At 48.5% G+C, this 20,764-nt stretch overlaps 2 protein-coding genes across 3 annotated transcripts in view; one reads left to right on the top strand and one right to left on the bottom strand.

Moving 5' to 3' along the window:
- Positions 1–2,739: 2,739 nt before the first annotated feature.
- On the bottom strand, positions 2,740–16,475 carry SFXN2 (sideroflexin 2). 2 transcript variants are annotated; one of them, XM_045853810.1, is made up of 12 exons: positions 16,347–16,475; positions 12,112–12,296; positions 11,753–11,923; positions 10,474–10,572; positions 9,613–9,688; positions 9,223–9,308; positions 7,873–7,933; positions 7,453–7,519; positions 6,783–6,832; positions 6,383–6,432; positions 4,691–4,738; positions 2,740–3,941 (listed from the first exon to the last, which is right to left on the bottom strand). In XM_045853810.1, the coding sequence occupies exons 2-12, from the start codon at positions 12,270–12,272 to the stop codon at positions 3,842–3,844; spliced, it is 969 nt and encodes a 322-aa protein (XP_045709766.1). In that variant the 5' UTR covers positions 12,273–12,296; positions 16,347–16,475; the 3' UTR covers positions 2,740–3,841. The 2 variants fall into 2 exon arrangements, with proteins under 2 accessions (XP_045709766.1, XP_045709765.1); XM_045853809.1 differs by lacking the exon at positions 16,347–16,475 and adding an exon at positions 15,884–16,303.
- Positions 16,476–16,619: 144 nt separating this feature from the next.
- ARL3 (ADP ribosylation factor like GTPase 3) overlaps positions 16,620–20,764 on the top strand; it is a 31,468-nt gene continuing 27,323 nt past the window's right edge. Inside the window, exon 1 of the mRNA XM_045853811.1 lies at positions 16,620–16,764. Within this exon, the coding sequence (XP_045709767.1) occupies positions 16,762–16,764 (3 nt within the window). The 5' untranslated portion in view covers positions 16,620–16,761. The remainder of the gene's footprint in view (positions 16,765–20,764) is intronic.

The following is a 20,764-nucleotide window of genomic DNA, read 5'->3' as shown; positions in this document are numbered from 1 at the left end:
ACTGTATCTAATATGTATCTGCCTGGCCGACCCCTCCTACTAAATTTGCAGCTTTTTGTCTGGCACACCAAGTCTTACTCATTTTTCAAGAAATCCTGAAAACTGGGCTACTGGACAGGACAAACACTAAACCTTGCACAGCCTGGATTAGCACTTCCCACACCAAGATATTTTAGTGACTCTAACCAACTTTATTTCCACATCCCCCAGGAGCCAACTTAAAGAAAGCAGAGGCCTTACAAAATGCAGTTATGATGCAGTTTGAGTGAACAATTTTAAAAGTGCCTCTGAACTACAGCCACTATATACTCCAGACTTTTTCCAAAAAGCAATTGTCTACAAAGAAGAGAGGAATGCCAGGAGGCTTAAGGAACTGGGAACGAAAGGGAAAAGTTGTTGATTTTTGAAAGAACATCAGTGTGAAACTGCTTCTGAGCTCCGGTAAGATTTTTTTCCTATTTGCCTTTGGAAATAGGCAAAGCTGAAGCCAAATCTCCTATCCTAAGAAAACTAGCTCACAGACACAGACCTTTCTGTTCAGACATCAGCTAAAGTCCAATTGCACACGTTGTAACATGAACTTTGAAAACATGCTAAGTGAAAAAAGCCGGATACAGAAGGCCACATACCATGTGGTTCCATTTACATGAAATATCCAGAATAAGCAAAACCACAGACAGAAAGTAGATTGGGATTATGAGGGGGAGAGCCTGGGGGAAGAGAGGAGTGACTGCACCATTTCTTTTGGGGGTGACGGAAATGTTCTGGGATTAGTGGTGATGGTTGCATAGCTTCGTTGAATATACTACAGATCATTAAATTGTGCACTTTAACAGGATGGATTTATGTGACATGAATTATATCTTAATTTTTAAAAACGGGCAGGTGGGGGGGGAGAATTAAAGTGCAGCCAGTACTTTGACCACAGGGAGGAGGCCTTTTTTCTTTAAAGCAGTTGTCTTTCAAGTGTGGTGTGTAGAGCGACGACCAAAGTGTCCTTCGAGGGATGACTGGATAAAGAAGATATGGTACATATATACAATGGAATACTATTCAGCCCTAAGAAAAGACAAAATATTGCCCTTTTGGTCAATCAACATAGATGGGTCTTGAGAATGTTATGCTAAATGCAATAAATTAGTCAGAAAAAGTCAAGAACCATATAATTCGCTTATACGTGGGATATAAAATTAAAACTTTATGGACTCAGCAATATGGTGGTTGCCAGAGAGAGTGGGGGGTGCTAATATATGATAATGGAAGGTGGTGTGACTTTAAGCGATGGGCACAGTACAATACACAGATTTTGCACCATAGAAGTGTACACTTTAAACTTGCATTATCATATTAACCAATACCACCCAATAAATTTAATTAAAAGAAAAAAGTGTAGCACATAGAATCATTATCATTGGAAAATTACTAGAAATGCACATTCTCAGGCTCTGCCCCAGACCTGCATAACTAGAAATTCTGGGGAAGGGGGCCCTACAATCTGTGTTTTAACAAGCCCTCCAGGTGATCACGATGCATGTTTTTTTAGTTATTACTCCAGAGTAGGGGAAAATTTTCACATAAATGGCCAGAGAGTAAATTATTTTAGGCTTTGCACGCTACATATTCATAAATTGGGTCTCAGTCACATATTGTTTTTTTCCTTTTTACAACCCTTTAAAAATGTAAAAACAATTCTTGCCCTGGACATGTGGCCCAGTTGGTTGGAATGTCATCCTATATTGGTATGCAACTGAGGCAGGAGGTAGTCAGGAAGGAAGCTCCAGAGGCCCGGCAGGGCTGAGGTAGAAAACATCTATACATGACAAAGACCCCCTAAGACTGGTTGTTCCTGTTTTCTGGGATAACTCTGAATCATGGAATGCGCCTGCCTGCGCGCTACCCCTGATTCATTATAATATCATTATAATGAAATAACATTGTGGGACTCCCTTCTCCAGTAGCCAATCAAGAAAGTCATGGGAAACCACACATGCGCAGTAGCTTTGAAATCCAACTCCTTGTACCTGCGCAGGAAAAGCCTGCCAAAGACTAGCTAGTGAGCTTCTGCCCCTATAAGAATAGAATCCCCCAGCCCACGTGTCCCTTTTTCCTCTACTCAGAGCTGGCTCACTCCCGAGTCCTGTGGTGTGTACTATCACTTAATAAACCTCCCCTCTTTCTTTATGCTATAAACTTTGTGTGTTCGGTTCAATTCTTTGTCCTCGATCACTAAGAACCTGGTTACCTGTGCACACCTGTGCACACCTGTGACACAACCAAAAGGTTGCAGGTTCAATCCCCAGTAGGGTCACATACCTAGGTTGAGGATTCAGTCCCCAGCCAAGGTCTGCACAGGAAGCAACCAATTGATGTTTCTCTCTCTCCCTCCTTTCCTCTATCTCTAAAAGCAATACAAAACATATCCTTGGGTGAGGATTTTAAAAAATGTGAAAATCATTCTTAGTTCCCAAGCAAATAAAAACAGGTAGTAGGCAGATTTGGGCCCTCGAGCTACAGTTTGCCAACTCCTGCTCTGTGGAAACACAGCTCCCATTCTGGGAGACCTGGAGCTTCCAGCAAAGACAGGCAGATGTCCCCCTTGTAATAAGGGAAATGAACAAGGGCCTTGGCTTTAGCCATGTAGGTTCCCCTTGCAGTTGTGACGCCCTCCTCCCTGCCAAGGCCCAAGTCCGTCCAGATCCGGCTTTCCATCCAGGCATTATTAACTCAGTCTGCAAACAGTTTATCATACTCTTTCAAGAAATTTATTTGATTCACAGAGGTATCCTTTGAATAGTCAGCAAATTCTACTAGACGTAATTCATACAGACATCGACCCCAGGAATGCCACAGCGGTCCCCCAGGGAGCTTGAGAAATCACCTCCAGCAGCCAAGTTGGGAAGGGCAAGTGGCTGGGCTTTGCTGTGTCCTTTAAGGCTCTTTGGTCTTGGCTGATTTTCTCTTACAGGCATCCAAATAAAACTTCCCATTGCTGGTCAGTACACACCAGTCTTTCTTTGGTGTTTAACCTCATGGGCTGAGGAAGGGAGGCAGCCAGGAAATTATACCCATTACAATGTGTGGTTAATGCTTACATACATCCTTTTTACTCACAGTTAGTGGAATTATCTTTGAAACACAGAAGGAAAATCAGACATGATTTTAGGGCAGGAGAACAAAGTCGGCGCCAATAGACAGGGCTCGAAGCACCATGGAACCCTGCCGCCTCACACGATGACCTTTTTTAGCACTGAGAACTCCCAGGTGCCTGATAAGCTCATGGTTAGCAGCACTCCCAGAGACCTTTCTGACTGGAGCAATGAGGAGAATGGGGAAGAGCGGAGATGAACCCCAAGGTGACACAGACCGGCCCCACACTTCCTGTGCAGCAGGAACCACACAGGTAGAGTGTCCATAGCTTGAGCGAAGGTGATATGGAACAGGGAAAGGGAACGGGAGCTTCTCTTTGTCCCAGGAGCTCTGCCCCAGTCCTGGCTGGAACCAGAATCCCGAAGTTTTCCTAATTTTTCCATTGAGTTTGCTGAGTGTCTCCCTCAGGTCCCAGCAACTCCTCCCTGAGGGGAACTTAGTTCCTGGTCTCCGGGGGGTGGGAGTTAAGGGGGAGCAGGTAGAAGATTTGGTCTTTCTCCCTTTGCTCACTTTTATCCCCTGGAGCCAGTAAACCACATGTCTGAGTAGAAAGAAGCATGAGGTATTCTGGCACCTCCACTCCCCAAATCCACCCTGGCCTCAGGGCCTCTTGGCAAAGAGGAATGAGGGCCCTGGCGGCTAAGGAGGAGCTGGTGAATGTGGGTGGAGGTTGGTCCTTGAGGGGGCGGGGCATTTAGAGGCCCTTATTGAAGTAGACGGAAGGCACGAGTTCTCCGTAGTTGGCCTTGATGGCGTCTCGGAGCTGGGGTTCCAGGTAGGAAGCTGGCAATTCACTGAGAAGAGACAAGGGGTTGTGAGTATGCCACCTGGACAGCTGCAAATGACCCTTCAAAGTCCAACTCAAATGCCACTTCTAAGAAGCCCTTCCCGATTTTTCCATCAGAATTAGAAACAGCCTCTGAACACAAGACATTGCTTCTACCTCTACTCAGGCCTGACTTCCTTCTCCCAGGTGCTCAACTTCTCCACAAGATTACGAGCACAGTGCTCAGAACACAGCAGAAGCCTAACAGCTGACTACTGAGCTAAGAGTAAGGAAGGGGAGAATGGCCTGTTCTCGGTATATGTTCAAGCTACAGCTGGTCTCCTAGAGTTAGTTCTTCCTCCCGCCTGTCTGATGCTCCCCTTCCGTGACATGCAAGGGAAATGAAGAGGTTCAAGTCATCCACCCCTTGGCAAACGTGAGTCAGAAGGACCTGTCCCTGTGTTCAGTTTCAAAGACCAGACCCAGCCAGGGGAGATTTCTGTAATGACCCAACCAGCTGGACACAGGCTCTTGTTGTCCCCTCACCTTCTCTCTCCAAGGTAGCCCTTAGCCCTCTGGTAGAGAGCAATTCCTCCCCTTGGAGGTGTGTTCTGGTTTACCGCACACCCAGGGCTAAGAGGCCTGGAGTTCAGGCTGATGGGTACTTGTCCCTGGACAAACGCTGCCCTCCCTCCCCTCCGTGTCTCCTCTGGGACAGCAAACAGGTCAGGGAGAGCAGGGATGGGACATTTGTTAAAACAAAGTAAGGAATAATACCATTTCTGTGGGAAGAGTCCACATGCCACTGGCACCATGAAGATGAGGCTGGGAAAAAAGGAGAAACCAAAGCGTTAGGGGGCGTTTCCCCACAGCCCCTCACACAGGCCCTTCCTGGGTCCCCTAAAGAACTGGGGAGATGCCCATCCGCTTGGCCCGCCTTCCCAGCTGGCCCCACAAAGCCTCTCCTTCCAACCCTTCTCCTGGCCTCTCTATACCAGGACACTCATTCTAGCTCAGAATAAAATCAACCCACCTCCACCTGCCTCCTTACCCCTAAGGACCCCTGTTGTTCAAGCAATGAAGTCACTTGGATGGGCCAGCAGCAGCCCCAGAGACCACATGTACCCAGGGGGAGCAGCGAGGGGTGGGAACCCGAAGGCCCTGCTCCTCTAGTTGTCGAACTTCTGGCTGGTTAGAGAGCGGCAGAGGGCGGGGCTTCTCAAACCTCAGTGTGCACACCAGCAACTCCAGGGACCAGTCAAAACGTGATGCTGGTGCAGCGGGTCTGGGGAAGGCTCGACGGTCCTGATTTCTAACGAGTTTTCAGCTGATGCAGGTCCGGAACCACATCTCACAGGACTTGGGAGTCTAACAGACCTGGGTTCCTATCACAGCTCTGACACTTAAAAGTTGCATGAGCTGGGGCGCATCGCTCCCTCTGAGCCAGCAGACAGGAGGAGGGTGCCGGCCTCGCAGAGTTCCTGTGAGGATTCAGTGAGCTAACCCGTGCGCAGCACCCAGCCTGTGTAAGGAACTGCCCACTGGGCGGTCACTCAACTAGAAGTGTAGTGTGTTTGCCAAGGACCCATCTCGGCTCCAGCAATTATGAGCTACATACCCTTGGGCCGGTGTCTTCATCTCTCCAAGCCTTCGGTTCTTTTTTTGTGAAAGATTTTATATGTGTGTGTGTGTGTGTGTGTGTACATATATGTACATACACACACACACACACGCATATACCATATATATTCCTGCATGACCCTGAAGGGGAGAAGGGGCTCTGCTCACTCTCTGCAGACAAGTCTGAGTGAAATTACACATGTGAAGCATGAGCACCGTGGGCGCATTCAATAACTGTCAGTTGTTGTTGCTGCCATTGGCTCTGTAGCCCTGCAGACCGTGATTCGTGGTGGGATGTGTCCCCTCAACGGCAGGCACCTGAGAATGCTGCCATGACACATGGCTGGGACACCTGACAGCCCCAGGCTGTCTCATCATTTTTGTTTGTTTATTTTAGCCATTTATTTATTTATCTTTGAGATAGAATTGACATATAACAATGGACAAGTTTAAGATGTGCAATGTGTTAATTTGACATATTTATATATTGCAATGTGATTTCTTTAGGGTCAGCTAACGCCTCTATCATGTCACATAGTTATCATTTCTTTTTCCTTAGGACTGCCTGGAGTCCCTCCTCCCAACCAAAGGTCTGAGGGAAGACTCCGGGACAGGAGGGTGCCCGAGCACTCCGCTTTCCGCGCGGATGCGGGCGTGGAGGCTGGCTAGCCCGGCTCCCTCCAAACAAGGTGAGGTGAGAGCGCTCCAGACGGACCACAGGTGTTCTGAGCTCGGGCACGTTGGAAGCCAGGTAAAGGAGCACGTGTTCTTCAACCCGATGACACAAGAAGACAGACCTCAGGTGCCCCAGCCACCGTGGAACCCAGACCAAGAAAACACGTTACTCACAAGCACCCACACAGCATAACCTGCAATGGCGCGTGCAGGACCTTGACTTTCTGCACAAAAACAAAAACAAACAAAAGAAAGACCCATGTAGGACTTACCTACCTTAAGGTGAACCCCACGCCTGCCCCGCCCACCACCGGTCAGCCAGCTAGAGACCTGCAGGCCCGAAGCTGCCAGCCCTGAAGGAGAAGGGCAGGGGCTCCGCTTGCCCTCTGCAGACAGGGCCATGCAGCCGGCTCCCGTGCCAATAGCGGGCAGCCAGTGGGAGCAGGGGCAGGCCCTGCTTCAGTGAGAGGAAGACCAGTAGCTGGAGGGAAGGATGAGAGGATCAGGAGCTCCCTGAAACAGGTGTGGCTGGGGAACTGGGCACAGAGAAGAGGCAAAAGGGACCCCCACGCACCTGCATGAAACGCAGTTTCTCCAGCCTTTCCATGATGACTGGCAGTAAGACTGAAAGAAACCAGGGAGAAGCTGGGGAGACCTGTAGGACTCTCCCTAGGACCCCTTTCCACGGTCAGGTCGGGGCTGAGGGGTTTCCCCGCCTCCCCAGCAGTGCCAGAAAAGGCTTTCCATTTGGGAGAAGAATGAAGCCCGCAGGCATGGCCACTCCGACTCGTCCCCCAAGTACCAGCCGAAGAGCTTCCTAAAGCGCCTCTGCAACAACGGGACAGGCACCCCAGGCCCACAGTGTCCTCAAAACTGACCACTGCCTTCGAAGGCTCATGGAAGCAGACTGTCACCCTATTCCGAACGTGGCCCTGCTGGAAGCACAACCAGGGCACGGGACTGACGTTCTCTACCACTGTCTCCCCAGCACCCCACAACGCGTCCAGCACGTTGAAGGTACTTAAGGAATACGTGTTGAATGAAAAGAACATAAAATGTCAGATTAAAGGACGTTCTGGGAACCACAGTGTGGTTCTCCTGTGGCTTTCAGCACTCAAGCAAACCAGTACGAGGAGCACGGCTGCAGAGGCTGGGGTCCCACCTCCCACCAGATGCTGAGTGTGGCTGTGGCCTCCATCGTGTGTCCCCAGGAACCCCAGGAGGGGAAGGCTTCCCCATCTTACTCATGCCAGGGGCCGCCATGGTGATCCGAGAAATAACCACTTGGGTGATGCCTATGGCCGCAGCTCTCTGAGGGCAGAAAAGAGTAAGTTGTCAGGAACGACCTTAGCCAGTACCCAGGGCTGGGTCAGGGTCATAACCAAATCTGAGTTGGTATGGGGAAGGGATGGACCTGCCAGGGGCTGAGTGACTTCACCCAATCCTCACCCACCCAGATAGACTTTTACGGCTTCGGGACCAGAAGTGATGGAGAAAGGACATGAGGAATGTCCTAAACAGAGACACGCAGGGAAAACTGAGGGGAGTGAGAGTGGAGTCAGAGAGGTTCTGTAACGGAGCCCAGGCCTGCTCTGACCACTAAGGATGGGACAGGGCAGGGAAGGAAGTTCCCTCCTCCCACCCAAAGGGAGGCCTCCGCTCACCCGGGAATGGCCAATCTCATTGTGATTCCTGTCCTTCACGCAGATGCCCTGGATGAGTTCCCTAAACACAGACAGGAGTTGCTAGACTTGGGAAAGGGGTGCCGGAAGCTGGCCAGCAATGTGCTGCACTAGGGGACCACGCCCAGAGCACTCAAGGTCTAGGAAGCTGCTATGTGCAGCCTGGCCCTGTGACCCTCCTTCCACACTCCGGTGAGTGGTATTTCTGCAGTGATCTAGGGCTGTGGTTACAAGACTGCCTAGGCTGAACCCTGAAACCGCAGAGGAAAAGTCTGATCGTGAGCAACTTCCATAATCCTTCTAAAGACTCAGTTATCTGCAGCAGCAGAATGGGGACAATTGTGGCAGCCACTTCATAGGACTTGGGCGAGGAGAAAACAGGATAATGCCTGCAAAGTGCTCAGTCCAGTGCCGGACGCAGAGTGACCGCGCCACAAGCAGTGGCTACCCTGGCTATTATTCTCAGGCCAGTTCTTGAAAGCACTCAACCCAAAACCAGATACGGGCTGGGACTTACTCATTTGATGGGAAGAAGCAACTGGATGGGGGAGGGCGAGAGAAGAGGAGCAACGTGTATGCACGACTACTCCGGTAGTGTGTGCTCTTGCAGCAAGGGCAAGTGTGGTAAGTGTCCATTTACTGGTAGTTCCAAGGAATGCTGCTTGCAGGAATTGGTGATGATGACAAAGGCAATGATGGCAGCAGCAATCAAAACTAATCCTCTACATTTGTTATATTCTAGGCGCTATGTTGAGGACTTTACATGTATTACATCATTCATTCACTTGAGTAACAGAGGAACACCTATGCCTGCTCTAGTCAAGAAACAAAAACTGTGAGACACAACGGGTTTCTCCTTTTGCCTTCCCTGCTGCGAAGCTTAGAACTGGGTGCCTGGAAAACATCTAGGTACTCCTCTGGCTTCCTTCAAAGCTTCTGGGCTCTGTTCTATCTTTGGACACACCTTGCTCTGCTACGTTTCGTTCTGTAAGCTGTCCCTGGGCCTTTGGAAAGTAGCAGAGCTCACAATTTAAATACAGTTGCAGTTGAAAGGACATGATCGAGTATAAAACTCCACAGGCTGACCCCATCCCCACACCCCACACCAGCCAAAAAATGACTGCCACACACTCAGATGAGACCTAAGTTACCCGTCACTCCTGTGTCGATCATTGTAGGAGCAGTCAATCCTCAGGGACCCTTCAGAAGCACAACCCAGCTGCCCCCCACCCCACCCCAGCCCCAAGAAGCCACCCAATGCCTCGGTTTCTTGCCTTGGTTTCCCTGCTGACCTCGTGGCTTGTAGGGAGGAAAAGGGATCCCTGTACTCACTGCTGTCGCATCATGGGGATGTTGACACAGTTAGCAGCAGCCACAGCAGCAAAGGGCACCCAGCGGCCCACCAGGGGTGGAGCTTTCTGTTGGGGGAAGGAAACAAGGGGAGTTGTTCAGGCTCACTGCAAGATGGCAGTGGAAGGACTTAAGGACTATAAAACAAGAATCAGACCTCGCTACTGCCACACATCCAGACATTCATCTGGGAACCCAAACGCCCTCAAAGGTTCCAGAAGGACCAACCAGGGGACAGCCTTGCTATACTTCCCACCCCTTGGCAGGGCTCCTGTTATAACCCAATTTACCCAGACTGGGAAAACGCCTAGTGCTCCCATGGACTTTGCTGCCCCCTAGTGGCCACCGTGCCCACAGCACCCCGGACAGTACCTTTGTCCACATGTTCATGCCTACAGCAGTGGCCACCGCCGTGGATGTGGCTGTGATGTAGGAAAGAGCCATCTGCCTAGTGGAGGAGAGAGATGCTTGGGAGTGGGAGGCCCCTCTTGTTGAGGGTAACAGCATGGCCTGAGTGAGAAAGTCTGGAAACGAGGCTTCCTGCCTGAGAAGCTCCCGTGATCTGTCCCTGGCATCTATCACCTTATGGCCTCTCCCCACCTCACGAAGCTCCGCCCTCCAGGCCTCCCTACTTTAAACGTGAATGCCAAGCTTTTTTCCTGCTTCAGAACCTCTGCAGGCTGCTGCTCCCTATCCAGGGTATTTTTCCCTGGGCTCTTTCGTAGCCAAGTCCTCATCCTTCAGACTCGGCTGAAACGTCAGCTCTCCAAGAAGGACTTCCCGGCGCCTCCTGACTGCACAGACACCTCTCTCTGCTGCCCTCTCTTGTCGTCTGTGTCTCTCCTTAATGGCAGCAATCACAACCTGAGTTACTGTGCTTTTTTTCTTCGAAGACCTTAAATTCCACAAGCAGGGGGACCACACATGTCTTACTCCAACGTATCCCCAGCACCGACGCCTGGCCCAAAATTCACACTCCGGGACTATTTGTGGAATGAATGTAGAAGAAACACCTTTAGGATGAACACATTTTGAATTGGTCTGGGAAGACAATACGGGTAGTCAGCATAAGAAAACACTTCCAGACCCAGAAGAGGGAGACTTGGTCCAGTGCAAGGCCCACACAGGGAGGTCTGACAGCCTGAGCACCCCTGAGAAGGGCTGTTGCCCTGGAGGCAAAAGGACAGCCACCTCCTCCACACTCGTGGACGGCCTGGGGTTCAGGTCCCCTACCTGAGTGACGTCGGGGAGGCTGCATTCCTGTTGGTGTAGTTGACTAAGGCATTGAAGGACTGGTTCACCCACTGCCAGAAGATGACCGCCGGCATCGTTCTACCAGTGAGGAGAGGAGAGGAGAACGGAAGTGAGGGCTTGGCACACACAGGTCCAACCACGGTACCCGCTGTTCCCCAAACTGTTCCCACATGTTATGCACTTGGGTTCTTGCACACCCTCACCCCTTTGCCTGGAACACAAACACATACACACACATGCAGACACACACACACACACACACTCACTCCGTTCCATAAATGGCTAGATCCTGCCCTGTTGAGAGATCACTTCCTCCTTGGACCCTTTCTGACCCTTCCCCTGCCCTCCTGGAGACACAGTCAGCCTACGTCCCCTGCTCCTGCAACCCCTTATTGTCTTCTCAGCCTACCCCTTAGCACACGGGACTGTAACTGTTTACTTCCTGGTCTCTTCATCAGGATTGGGGGCTACTTGAGGAGAGGGACTAAAGCCTTTTTTTTTTCTTTTGATTTTAGAGAAGGGAAGGGAGGGAGAAAGGGAGAAACATCGACTGGTTGCCTTCTGCACACGCCCAGACCTGGGACAGAGCCCACAACCCAGGCGTGTGCCCTGACTGGGAATCAAACTGGCGACCTGTCAGTTTGCAGGATGACACACAACCAACTGAGCCACACCAGCTGGGGCAGGACTAAAGTCTTTATACTCCTAACGGCTGGGGCCCCAGGCCTGGCCCGAGTGAATGAATGCTTGGCAGGGAGAGAGGAGGACATAAGGAAGAGAGGAAGGGGGAGGAGTCCCATATCCAGCAGCTTCAAAGTTTATTCTCTCCCCAGCTGAGCTGAAAGGAAAGGGTCTTACTTTTTTTTTTCTGGGATATTACATTATAGAAATATGTTAAATTCATTATTGAAGATAAGCACTTTTTAAAGAGCAAACTGGGACAGTTTACTCACTGAGCATTCTAGAGAGGCCTGCCTCAGTTAAAATTTAGCTAACAATACTTCCTGACTGTATGAACTTTGACGGGTTATATAACCTCTCCAGAATCTCAGTTCTTCATCTGTAAAATGGAGATAATAGTACCTGTCTGTAGGATTGTTGGGAAAATTAGATGAGGTAACACATGCAAAGAATGTAGCCCAGTGCCTAGCATCTGACAAGTTTCAATAAAGATGGCTATTGATACTATCATAGCATTGCTCACTGCCCGGCAGAGCCCAGCGGCTGCGCCTCCCGATGCCTTGTTCCTGGGCCCCACCGGTAGAACTGGAGCATGAAGCCTGTGATGATCATGCCACCCGGAACCTGGAAGGACATCCGCCCGATGACGTTCATCTTCTCCCCGGTGTCAGGGTGGAAGGCCGAGTCGTACAGCTTCTTGGCATACAGCAGCTGCTCCACGTGGGTGCCTGGGGGCACGACCCCCATCCTGTCACCCCAGGACAACAGGCAGAGTTAGCTCCCTGTCCCCGCCCCAAGTCATGCTACTCTAATTTCTCCCTCCTTCCTGAGGTCTCTGCCTACGTCCTCACCGTCAGTTTCCACCTCCTCCCTAGGGGACTCATCGCTATCGCTCCAGGGCCTCCAACTGCACACACTACCCCCGCAACTGCTCACCTGCTCTTCTCCACCATCGCCTTGGCCCAGTCCAGCTCCCGCTCTGATACCAGGACAGTGCGTGGGTCCGTGATGTTGAAGAAGTGCTTCACCCGCCCCAGGAAAGTGTGCTGGTCCCAACGGGGGGCATCGATGTTAAAGCCAGACAGGTCAGCATCCATCTTGCTCACACACGAAACTGTGGACTTAAGGAATGCAGGAAAAAGGAGGACGGTCCCCCAGTCAAAGCCTGCCCCACGCCCTGAGCACCTCCCACTGTGATAGGCGGTCTGCTTTCACCAGCCACTGCCATCACCTAGCTCGGTTTGGGAAAGCCTCAGTGACTGTCACCAGACTCAGCAACCGGGTACCAGCGTGTGTTTCCTGAGTGCCGACTGGCGGCCCACCCTGTGTTTGATCACACTGCAGAGGAGGCTGGGACAGGGGACCACACAGTGCCTGTCCTTGGGGAGCTGAGTCTGATGGGGAACAAGAGCCCACCAGTGGGACAGTATATAGCATGTACAGCAACAGCGATATAGGAGACGAGCAGTGGGACAGTATATAGTACGTACAGCAACAGTGATACAGGAGACGAGCAGTGGGACAGTATATAGCACGTACAGCAACAGTGATACAGGAGACGAGCAGTGGGACAGTATATAGTACGTACAGCAACAGTGATACAGGAGACGAGCAGTGGGACAGTATATAGCACATACAGCAACAGTGATACAGGAGACGAGCAGTGGGACAGTATATAGTACGTACAGCAACAGTGATACAGGAGATGAGCAGTGGGACAGTATATAGCACGTACAGCAACAGCGATACAGGAGACGAGCCCTGGGACAGTATATAGTACGTACAGCAACAGCGATACAGGAGACGAGCAGTGGGACAGTATATAGTACGTACAGCAACAGCGATACAGGAGACGAGCAGTGGGACAGTATGTAGCACGTACAGCAACAGTGATACAGGAGACGAGCAGTGGGACAGTGTATAGCACGTACGGCAACAGTGATACAGGAGACGAGCAGAAGCAGAGGGGGAGGGGTGGGGGAACCCAGTACTCAAAGGGGGCTTCCCAAGAGGGGTGGCATGTGAGCAAGGCCCCAGAAGAGGAAACAGATTCATCTGAAGGAGTTAGAAGGCATGGGATCACATTCAATGTAGAAACAATCACAGACAAAGGTGAAAATCAACACGGTGTGACCACTTTCATCATTTCAGGGTCTGTGTGTCCGGTGCATCCCTGCCCTGTGGGGGAGTCCCATCATGGCCGTGAGTGAGGCACCACACCTGCCTTCACGGAATTTCAGAACAGGAGGTAAACAAATAAATCGACATGGACAGCAGAGTAAATAATGCTGCTCACAGTCACTGGGAACAATGGAAAGCCAGAGAAGAGGCATCTAAAGCTGAAGTGACCGTATCTCCCAGTTTGCCCAGGACTGCTGGCATGGGGTAATTATTAATAGCATCCGCTTTCAATAATTCTCAAGTGTCCCAACTGGATGAGCAATTATACGGTCACTGTATCTAAAATAGATGAGGGACTCTGAACACACTTTGCTAGTACAAGGAACAAACAACGTTTTGAAGGATGCACAGAAGTCAGACAGATGGAAAAGCATTCCAGGCAAAAGGAAGAGGCAGCACTGAAAGCGTGTGCTGTGTGTGCGGGTGGTGACAACCGCTCACACTGACTGAGCTCCTACGCTATTCCAGACCCTCTGCTTGGTGCTTGACGTGCACTTTCTAAATTCATCTTCACCATAACCCTGTGCGATAGAACCCCATCTTCTAGATGAGAAAACCAAGGCACAGATAAGTATTCAACAGCTTTACCAAGACACACAAGTATTTGCCAGCAGCAGAGCCAGGATTTTAACTCAGCTTGATTTACTCGGAACTCTCCTCCATAACTGGGTTCCGGAATCCATGTCTTGAAACACTAAGGCAGGTCTGACGTGTAAAGGAGCTTGGACATTGTCACTCCTGTCCTCACAATAAGAAAAAAGCTGAACAAACTAAAAATCAACAATTCTTCTTAGACCCCTTATAGAATTGAGGTCACAGGGCAACCCACGACCCCCAAACCCGAAGAGACAGGCCGGTACAGAGAAACACAGCTCACCAGGAAGAGAAGCCCACTGATAGGGCAACTACCCTTGCAACACGTGAGCTGTAATTGACAAAAAAAGAAAAAATATTTGAAGAAGTAATGACTGAAAAATTTCCAAAATTAATGACAGATACCAAATCACAGATCCAGGATGCTCAGAGAACACCAAGTAAGATAAATACCAGAAAATCTATACCTACGCATATTATACTCAAGCTACAGAAAATCAAGATCAAAGATAAGAATTGCATCAGACTTCTCTTCAGAAAATACACAAGCAAGAGTAAGTAGAGTGAAATATTTACAAAGTGTTGAAAGAAAAAAAACCCCATCAACCTAGAATTCTGTATCAAGCAAAATAATCCTTTAAAAATAAAGGAGAAATAAAGACTTCCTCAAGCAAAGTTGAAAGAATTTGGAATTTGTTACCAAGAGACCTGACTTGCAAGATGTTAAAAGAAGTTCTTCAGAGAGAGAAAAAAATATGATATATGTCATAAACTCTGGCCTGTGTAGTGTCAGAGAAGGAATAAATTTAGGTAAATAAAGTCTTTATTTTAAATTAAAAAAATATCTTATTTATTTATTTTTAGAGAGAGGGGAAGGGAAGGAGAAAGAGAGGGAAAGAAACATAGATCAGCCCTGGCTGGTATGGCTCAGTGGATTGAGCACAGACCTGCAAGCCAAAGCGTTGCCAGTTCGATTCCCAGTCAGGGCACATGCCTGGGTTGCAGGCCAGGTCCCCAGCCGGGGGCATGTGAAGGACAACCACACATTGATGTTTCTCTCCCTTTCTTTCTCCTTCCTTTCACCTCTCTCTAAAAAATACATTTTAAAAAAGCCATAGATCAGTTGCCTCTTGAACGCCCCCAACTGGGGACCTGGTCTGCAACCCAAGCATGTGACCCAACTGGGAATCTAACCAGCGACCTTTTGGTTTGCAGGCTGGTACTCAATCCACTGAGCCACACCAAGCTGGAGCTATTTTTCTTACTCTAATTGTTAACAGTTAACAAACAGATAAGTTTGTTTGAAATAACAGTAACAACAATGTGTACTAGTGATTATAGCTGTAGATCAGTGAAAGGAATGAATAACAGGACTGGCACAACAGACGGGAGGGAGGAACTGCGAATGCTCTATGGAAGGTACTTGCACAACCAGTGAAGTGGTACAGTGTTACTTGAAAGTGGGCTTGGATTAGTTAGAAATGAATATTGCAAACTCTAGGGCAACCACTAAAAAAATTTCAAAAGAAGTATAATCAATATTCTAAGAGAGGAGAGAAAGTGGAGTCATAGACAAAGCTAAGGCTTTGGAACTTTTCCCTAAAAATTTCAGGGAGCCATTAGAACATTTTAAGAAGAGTAACAAGATCAGATGCATAGTTTTTTTTATATATAAAGAACAGTCTGGGCAATCGTAGGAGGTAAGCACGGTGTGGCAGGACCTCACAGGAGGCAGAGACACCAGTTGGATAACAACTGGACGAAGAGCTCAGTGAGGAAGGTAGGGCCTCCTGGAACATTCTGTGTGCTGCTGTGTCTCCAGAGTCTAGAACAGGACCTGGCTCCTTGTGATCTCTTCTTCCAGTCTTCTGCAGGGAGGGAGGGTGGAGATAGCACCACTTCCCAACTCACCCCAAATCCCTCACGTTCTTACTTGCATGAAGTGCAGGCCCATTTCTTGCCTCCTCGGGGGCTGCAGAAGCCGTACCTCCAGTCCTATGCAATTTAGCAAATCTGGGCCATCCCAGAATGCCTTTTCACCCGCGATGTCAGCTCACCCCAGGGCTCTGGGCCAGTCCCTCGGCTGCTTTTCAGTTCCGACAGGCAGCCTCCCACCACTTGGACTCCTCCATTACGCACTTTAACACTGGTGTGCCGAGATGGGTGCACAACCCACACGCCCCCGTTCCACACACTGACAGACGAAGGTGCTGGGGGCCATAAGGAAGCGGTCCAGGGGCAGAGCCTGGCCACTGCTCTTGCCACGCGGCTTCAGCAGGTGGAAGCTCTACGCGCGCCGCAGCCCAGCTTGAGCAGAGTCAGGAGTACAAGCTCCCTCCCAGGATGTAAGGACTGGGGGTAGATGTAGCGAGCGGCTGCCTCCCCAGACTGCTTACCTGGTCCCAGGAAGAACGCTCAGAGACAAAAGTCCGCAGATACAGCCCGCCCTGGAAGCCCTGCGAGGATACAACTAAGAACTCCGCCCGGGAACCTCCGTCGCCCCGCCTTCATGCCTCCTTTTCCACCAATCGTGGGCCGGGAGGCCTGCCGGCCACGTGGGCGAGCTGTCATGGTTCCAGAGTTTCTACCAGACTGCAGCGACCTCCAGCCGCTCTAGCCGCCCGCCCGAGCAGTGGGCGGGTACCTTGGTGCGCTTGCGCACTTTGGGGAAAGCGGAGCTGGACCCCGCCCCGTTCTGTTCGGCTGCATCGCTGCTCCGCTGTGCGTGCGAGGGACGTCGGGGGCGGTGCCTCAGTTAGTTGCCCCTGGTAACGGGGGTGGCAGGAGGAGGAGGAGGGACTCTGCGGGAGGATGGTGAGTGTGGGGGCCTGGGCCCCTCCTGAACCGGTCGGTCACCCCCTGCCTCGTCCCCAAGCCAGGGCGCGGCACTGCGCTTAAAGCTAAGGAGGGAATGGGATGATGCTCAGCCTGCTGTCTGGGTCCTGGATTGGTTTCGGGGGGCAGCGGGAGCCCCAAGGGTGTGGGCCTAGGAGGGAGACCTGGGCCTGGGGAGGAAGGCGGAGCTTGCAAGGGGTCCGAAGCTAGGGATAGGGGCTGGAAGGGTGCGTGGATGTCCCGGTTGGGAGCCGGGGACTCCATCATTACTCTGGGGACTGGGAGGAGGGCGAATCCGAGAAGCAGCGAAGAGCGGTCTTGGCGCGCAGGCTTTGATATTCCCTGGGAGTCGGCCTCGCTACGCCGCCAGAAAGCGGGGTTCCCCGGGCCTTTCCATAAACGGGGATCAGGGCTATTGCAACTGCGTTTGAGGTCGCCCTAGCGGTACCGTGGGACAAGGTAGCCTAGCACTCCTCTGCCTCGCAATGTGCGGGCGTCCGTGGGGAGGGTTTCAAATCCCAGGACACAAAAGAGGTGCCTCTCAGAAGATACGCCTGGTGGATTTTACGCCGCCGCGTGTGTGCGTGGCTGGCGGGCGGGCTTCTGCAGTCCTTATTTATTTGCTGAGGGTTCTGCAAGGTGTATTTGTACCTGATGACCAATCTTCCGTTCAATACTTAATCCATGTTGCTGGAAAAATTTTAGTCCATGTTGCAGGCAAATTTGCTGCCCGGTTCCCGGTATTTCCTTCAGAACCTGTTGCAGCCTTCTTTTGCGGATGGCCACACCAAAACCAAAAGGTCTTAATCTCAGCTCGGGGCCTCCAAACTAAAAAGAAGGGGAAATTAGAACCGGAGAGTGGGCATCAATTTGGGACAATCCTTTTCTCTGTCAGATCTAATTAACTCTTTCCAAAACTGTAAATTATGATGTGTGACAGATTTGACCATTCCGTTCCTTGTTGATTTCTGTGAAGTTAATTGGAGGATGTTAAAGTGAAATCGAGTAGTTTTAGAGCAAGCAAAGAAAAACTGATTGTGAAACATTTAGAACGGGTCGATTGGCTTACCAACCATAAAGAGCCAGCACTCAAACTTAGTTACTTCCCTGCCCCAACCCCAGTCCCTTCTTGACTTTTAGAAATGTTATACCACCTTTATTGATCTAGAAGAAAAAGCTAAATGTCCACGAAGGAAAAAAATATGTATCTTTGGTCAGATTATCCAATGAGTAAATTTTGATAGGAAAAATTTTTCAATTGATTTTACATTGTCAGATTGTTAAAAAAGTAGAATTATTTGAAGTTGCCAATCACATTTCATACTTGCTACATTGAAGTTTTATTAACCTCAGGCTAAACAGATTTTTACATGTTTTCTTTTTATTCATTGTTTATACATGAGCTGTCCTTTTAAAGGCTAAGTTTTTCTCAACAAATGAATATAAAGATAAATATTTACCAAAAAAAAGACTAGAATTGAAAGGAAAAAGACATGCCACACCAATAAAGAATGAGATGTCATCATAAATGAGAATGCATGAGAGTAGCCTAACTTTTCACATTTTGTTTATCAGTTAAGTGGACTATGTAATTTCATGATTGTTTCATTTATAATTATAGGCCACAATAAAATAACCACTGTTCATGTTTCCAGGTGCAAGTTGATACTGTATGCAACAAATTGACAGTGTATGCAACACTTACATACAACTATTCTAGTCAGTGATGGAGGCAGATTTTGTTTTTCTTTCTTCCTAAAATGAGCAATAAGAAATTAGGACAAATTATCCTGGATTCTTTATCTGATTTCCAAAATACTTCTTTTTCCTATCTCTAAAAGTGTGAGCTATTCTTAGAACTGAAAGTGGAACATGGAATTTAAACAGTCAGTGGTGTGATTAAGTGTGTTACATCTTGAATCTCATGGGCCCCACGGTAACTGAACAACTGAACAGTAAGTCCCAGGTTGTTGATTTTTGGTTGTTGGGTTTTTTTAACCTTCAGCTATGACTAATACAAACTTTTTTTTTTTTTAATTTGGAGGGTCCTGCAACAAAAACCCACTGGGGTTTCTCTGAACATTTAAGGTCAGCTATTTTACCCCTGCTTTATGATTCTAAGTCTTTGGTGAAATACTAAAATGGCAGTAATTTTAGAGCATAATTCATGATTGTTATTTAACAGATGACTCTTCACTCAGGAATTAATTATGGACTGCTTTCTACATTTATGAACCTAGTGGTAGTTATCAAGCATATTCAACATTTAAAAATTCCCAAGATTATGTTTTGTGGTCAGAAATGGTCAGTGAAAAGTAAAAAAATATATAAACAAATGCAACTGTTTTGAGTGCCTACTGTGTGCTATGCTTTACACACAGTACCTTATTAATCTTCCTAACATTTTTCTCCAGATAAAAGTATTGTTCCCACTTTCTAGATCTAACTGTGACTGGAGTTACACATTCAGGGAAGTTGAATACAAATCTGTAAAACTCTAAAACCCTTAATGTTCTTTTCATTAGGACGCTGGTAAAGTGGGAACCCACAGTGTTTCTGAGGAGATGCCCTTATTTTGTTCCTCAAGAAATGCGGTATTTCTATAGTAGAGAAATGAGGAGAAAGAAGATGAAGTTTGGGTGAAGTTCTCCCTATCAAGGTTGTGGGAAATCCTGGAAATTAATAAGGTCTTACTGGGCAGTACCATCCTTTTTTGTTGTTGTTGTTATTTTAAAGGGGTAAAAATAAATCAAAGTCAGTTCCATTTAAGGTAGTTATGGGGAGTGCATTACTTGACATTTGGCTTACTAATTGAATGTTTAAATTTTAGCTGCTCCTCACAGCTACTATTTTTTTTTTAATCCTCACCCAGGGACATTTTTTTTTATTGCTTTTAGAGAGAGAGGAAGGGGGAGAAAGAACATCGATGCAAGAGACAGGCATCGATTGGTTGCCTCCCGGAGCGCCTGGACCAGGGATCAAACCCTCAACCTAGGTATGTGCCCTGACCAGGGATCAAACCCGCAACCCTTTGGTCACGGGAGGATGCTCTAACCAACTGAGCCACACCAGCCAGGGCCACATATATTTTCCATATACCAACACATTCCTCTTTTCCCCTCCACCACACCAGTTCTTTGAATGACCCAGTGTGCATCATTTTAGGTCAGTGAGCCATGCCTCTGCCAATAGTTGAGTTTAAGCTGATTGTGAGGCAGGCATAATGTCTGTAGTGAGTAGCTCATCTGTTCATGATTGGCCTGTAGTAAATTTTGTTCAGACATTTTGTGGCTGAGTCAGACCACTTTTGTCTACCAGGGTGCACATAACTGGTATATGTGCATGGCGAGTACACAATCTACAGTTAACTAAAGTTCTTGTTTCTTAAATTGCCTTTATTTAGTGTCATGGGAGTACAGATCCTACATAGAGACCAGGTCTGTTTTGCTCACTGTTGTACTCAGGCACATCATGGGCATTTAATGATGAATGAATGAATAAATATTTTGACCAAAAATACACCTTAAGAATCCATTCCATTGTATTTGTAACTATAAAACTTAGACCCATCATAAAATTAATTTCTAATGTTTGCCTTCCTTCATTGACATTGACAATAAAGAATGAACATACGTGGATAGCCCCCGAGAATAGACTTACTCTGCTCTTTCCTCCAGCCGGTTAAATCAGCTTACCTTGTACCTTTCAGGCAGAACCCCGACATCTATAAATACCCTCTTCCCTGTTTAGCAAATGCTGGTAATCCTGTGATCCCCTGTCCTGAGTAGTTGGGTTAATAGGATGCTGTATTGTATTTGAATGTGTCTTGCCTGGACCGTGCTTGAGATGCCATTTATCATTTCTCTGGAAGAAGATATTAGCTGAACTTTCCATTTCTCTGTAATTTCACTTAAAGGTGAAGCAGGTGAAGTCATTGCTTCTCAATGAGGAACCCATTAGAAATGTAGAAGTCTTGTCT

The sequence above is a fragment of the Phyllostomus hastatus genome, unplaced genomic scaffold, assembly GCF_019186645.2.
Source record: "Phyllostomus hastatus isolate PE091 unplaced genomic scaffold, TTU_PhHast_1.1 phas_scaffold_1066, whole genome shotgun sequence".
In the NCBI taxonomy this organism is placed as follows: Eukaryota; Metazoa; Chordata; class Mammalia; order Chiroptera; family Phyllostomidae; genus Phyllostomus; species Phyllostomus hastatus.
Note: the sequence above shows the minus strand (reverse complement) of the source record. Positions and strands in the feature narration are given on the sequence as shown.

Coding starts and splice junctions, on each gene's coding strand:
- SFXN2 (XM_045853809.1), bottom strand. CDS start 15,904: ATGGGCCTGCACTTCATGCAA. Junction 9,309..9,612: donor GCATGAACATGTGGACAAAG/GTACTGTCCGGG, acceptor TTCCCCCAACAG/AAAGCTCCACCCCTGGTGGG. Junction 6,433..6,782: donor AGAAACTGCGTTTCATGCAG/GTGCGTGGGGGT, acceptor GTTTTTGTGCAG/AAAGTCAAGGTCCTGCACGC.